Source organism: Cyprinodon variegatus, unplaced genomic scaffold (assembly GCF_000732505.1).
Source record: "Cyprinodon variegatus isolate N-32 unplaced genomic scaffold, C_variegatus-1.0 Scaffold105, whole genome shotgun sequence".
NCBI classification, from domain to species: domain Eukaryota; kingdom Metazoa; phylum Chordata; class Actinopteri; order Cyprinodontiformes; family Cyprinodontidae; genus Cyprinodon; species Cyprinodon variegatus.
This window is the reverse complement of record NW_015150558.1, coordinates 1,175,252-1,176,798: the sequence shown is the minus strand read 5'-3', so window position 1 is coordinate 1,176,798 and position 1,547 is coordinate 1,175,252. Positions and strand designations below refer to the sequence as shown.

The 1,547-nt window shown below is 46.9% G+C and overlaps 1 protein-coding gene across 1 annotated transcript in view; it reads right to left on the bottom strand.

Annotated features, from left to right (window-relative positions):
* LOC107084655 (tankyrase-1-like) overlaps positions 1-1,547 on the bottom strand; it is a 26,859-nt gene that overhangs the window by 5,258 nt on the left and 20,054 nt on the right. The window contains exons 18-19 of the mRNA XM_015374580.1: positions 1,046-1,234; positions 700-946 (exon numbers count right to left, since the gene is read on the bottom strand). Of these exons, the coding sequence (XP_015230066.1) occupies positions 700-946; positions 1,046-1,234 (436 nt within the window). The remainder of the gene's footprint in view (positions 1-699; positions 947-1,045; positions 1,235-1,547) is intronic.

The window sequence follows — 1,547 nt, the reverse complement described above, 5'->3', positions numbered from 1 at the left end:
GATTGACAGATGACCGTTGATATATGATTGGCCGAATTTAGGTGTTCAGGCTGACGTAGAACTAACTGGTCTGCAGAGGATAATGGAAAAAACAGAATTTAAAACAGGATTTTTTAACATAGAAATTTTCTAACTTTTAGAATAATATTGTCTGATAAAAAGTACATTTATACACATGTTTAAGCCAGAATGATTTGAAATTTAAATATGACTTCTCTATGATTTTAAACTGAAGTACAGGTGCAGAGGGAAGGGAACAGTCGGGCAGCGTTTCAGGTAATGACTTCGCCAACGCCACACGCTGCCGACTGATCATGTATTTATTTGAGGTTAAGATGTTTTGAAAGCGGGAGCCTGAACAGATGATCGAAAACACTCCTGTGGATTCTTCTTCGCTGGTATTCAGCAGCTTTTTTCTTCTGGTTGGCATACTGTGCGTTGAAATCAGAATGTATGGAAACGATTTCAGGGGAACAGAAAGGTTAGAGCTGCCCAACCCAATTCACGCCCGAAAAAGGCCTTCATCACTGAGGAAGACTCACCGATGGTTGTTCAAAGTGTTTGATGCTAAAACTGCTGATGGAACCGGGTACCGGGTTTGTTTGCTGATTGGAAATATTGAAATGTAACAAAAAAGTTCAACTTTATGGACACGGCGTTCAGAGGCTGGTGTCCTAGCGACCGGCGCAGTAAACCTACTTTCTCCTTCCTTGCGGTCGGTTCCTGAGGCTCCGTCTGCAACCCCAGATGAGCCAGAGGCGGCGGCGGCGGCCAGCTCCGTCAGGGGCCCGGCTAGGTTGTCTATGCTGCTGGCAGCTGACAGACAGGACGGCGTGGAGGCGGGGGAGATGACTGACGCGCTCACCACCGTCGCCTGAGGCTTGAAGCAGCTGGGCAGAGCGTCTGGCGGCATGGCGTCCATCAGCAGGGCTCTGATGTCGTCCGCCTGCAATGGCAGCCCAGAACACATTGAAAGATGTGGTAACCTTAGACTGCATGATTCCGTCTGCTGCGAATTGGCCGTTTATCTTACAGCGGCCCATACCGTGGCCAGGTCCAGAGCGGTCTGGCCCTCTTGGTTCTTCATGGTGGGGTCGGCTCCGTGGGCCAGCAGCAGAGCGCAGAGCTGCGTTCGGCCTTTCTGCGCCGCCTCATGGAGAGGCGTGAAAGCCCATTTGTCTGTTGCGTTTACACAGGTGTTGTATTTGATCAGCAGGGCTGCGATGTCCACGTGCTGAAGGAGATACGGGGGAAGACATGGAGAGGAGGAAGCCGTTAGCTGACAGTTTTCATCTTTTCCACTGGGATTTATTTTCAGATTAAAGGTCAGTTTAAGCAACAAAATCTTCTTATTTCCACAGAAAGTCATTAAATAAATGAAAAAATATCAACTCAGAACCAAAAACCTGAATAAGCTGCACTCATTTGAATATCAGCTAATGATGCTAATAAACACTCAGCTAAAAGTGTCCAAAGTAGGGATGAAACAATCAGATTAATCGACTAATTTGGTAATTAATCGTTAACTGGAGTATAGAGACTGTAAA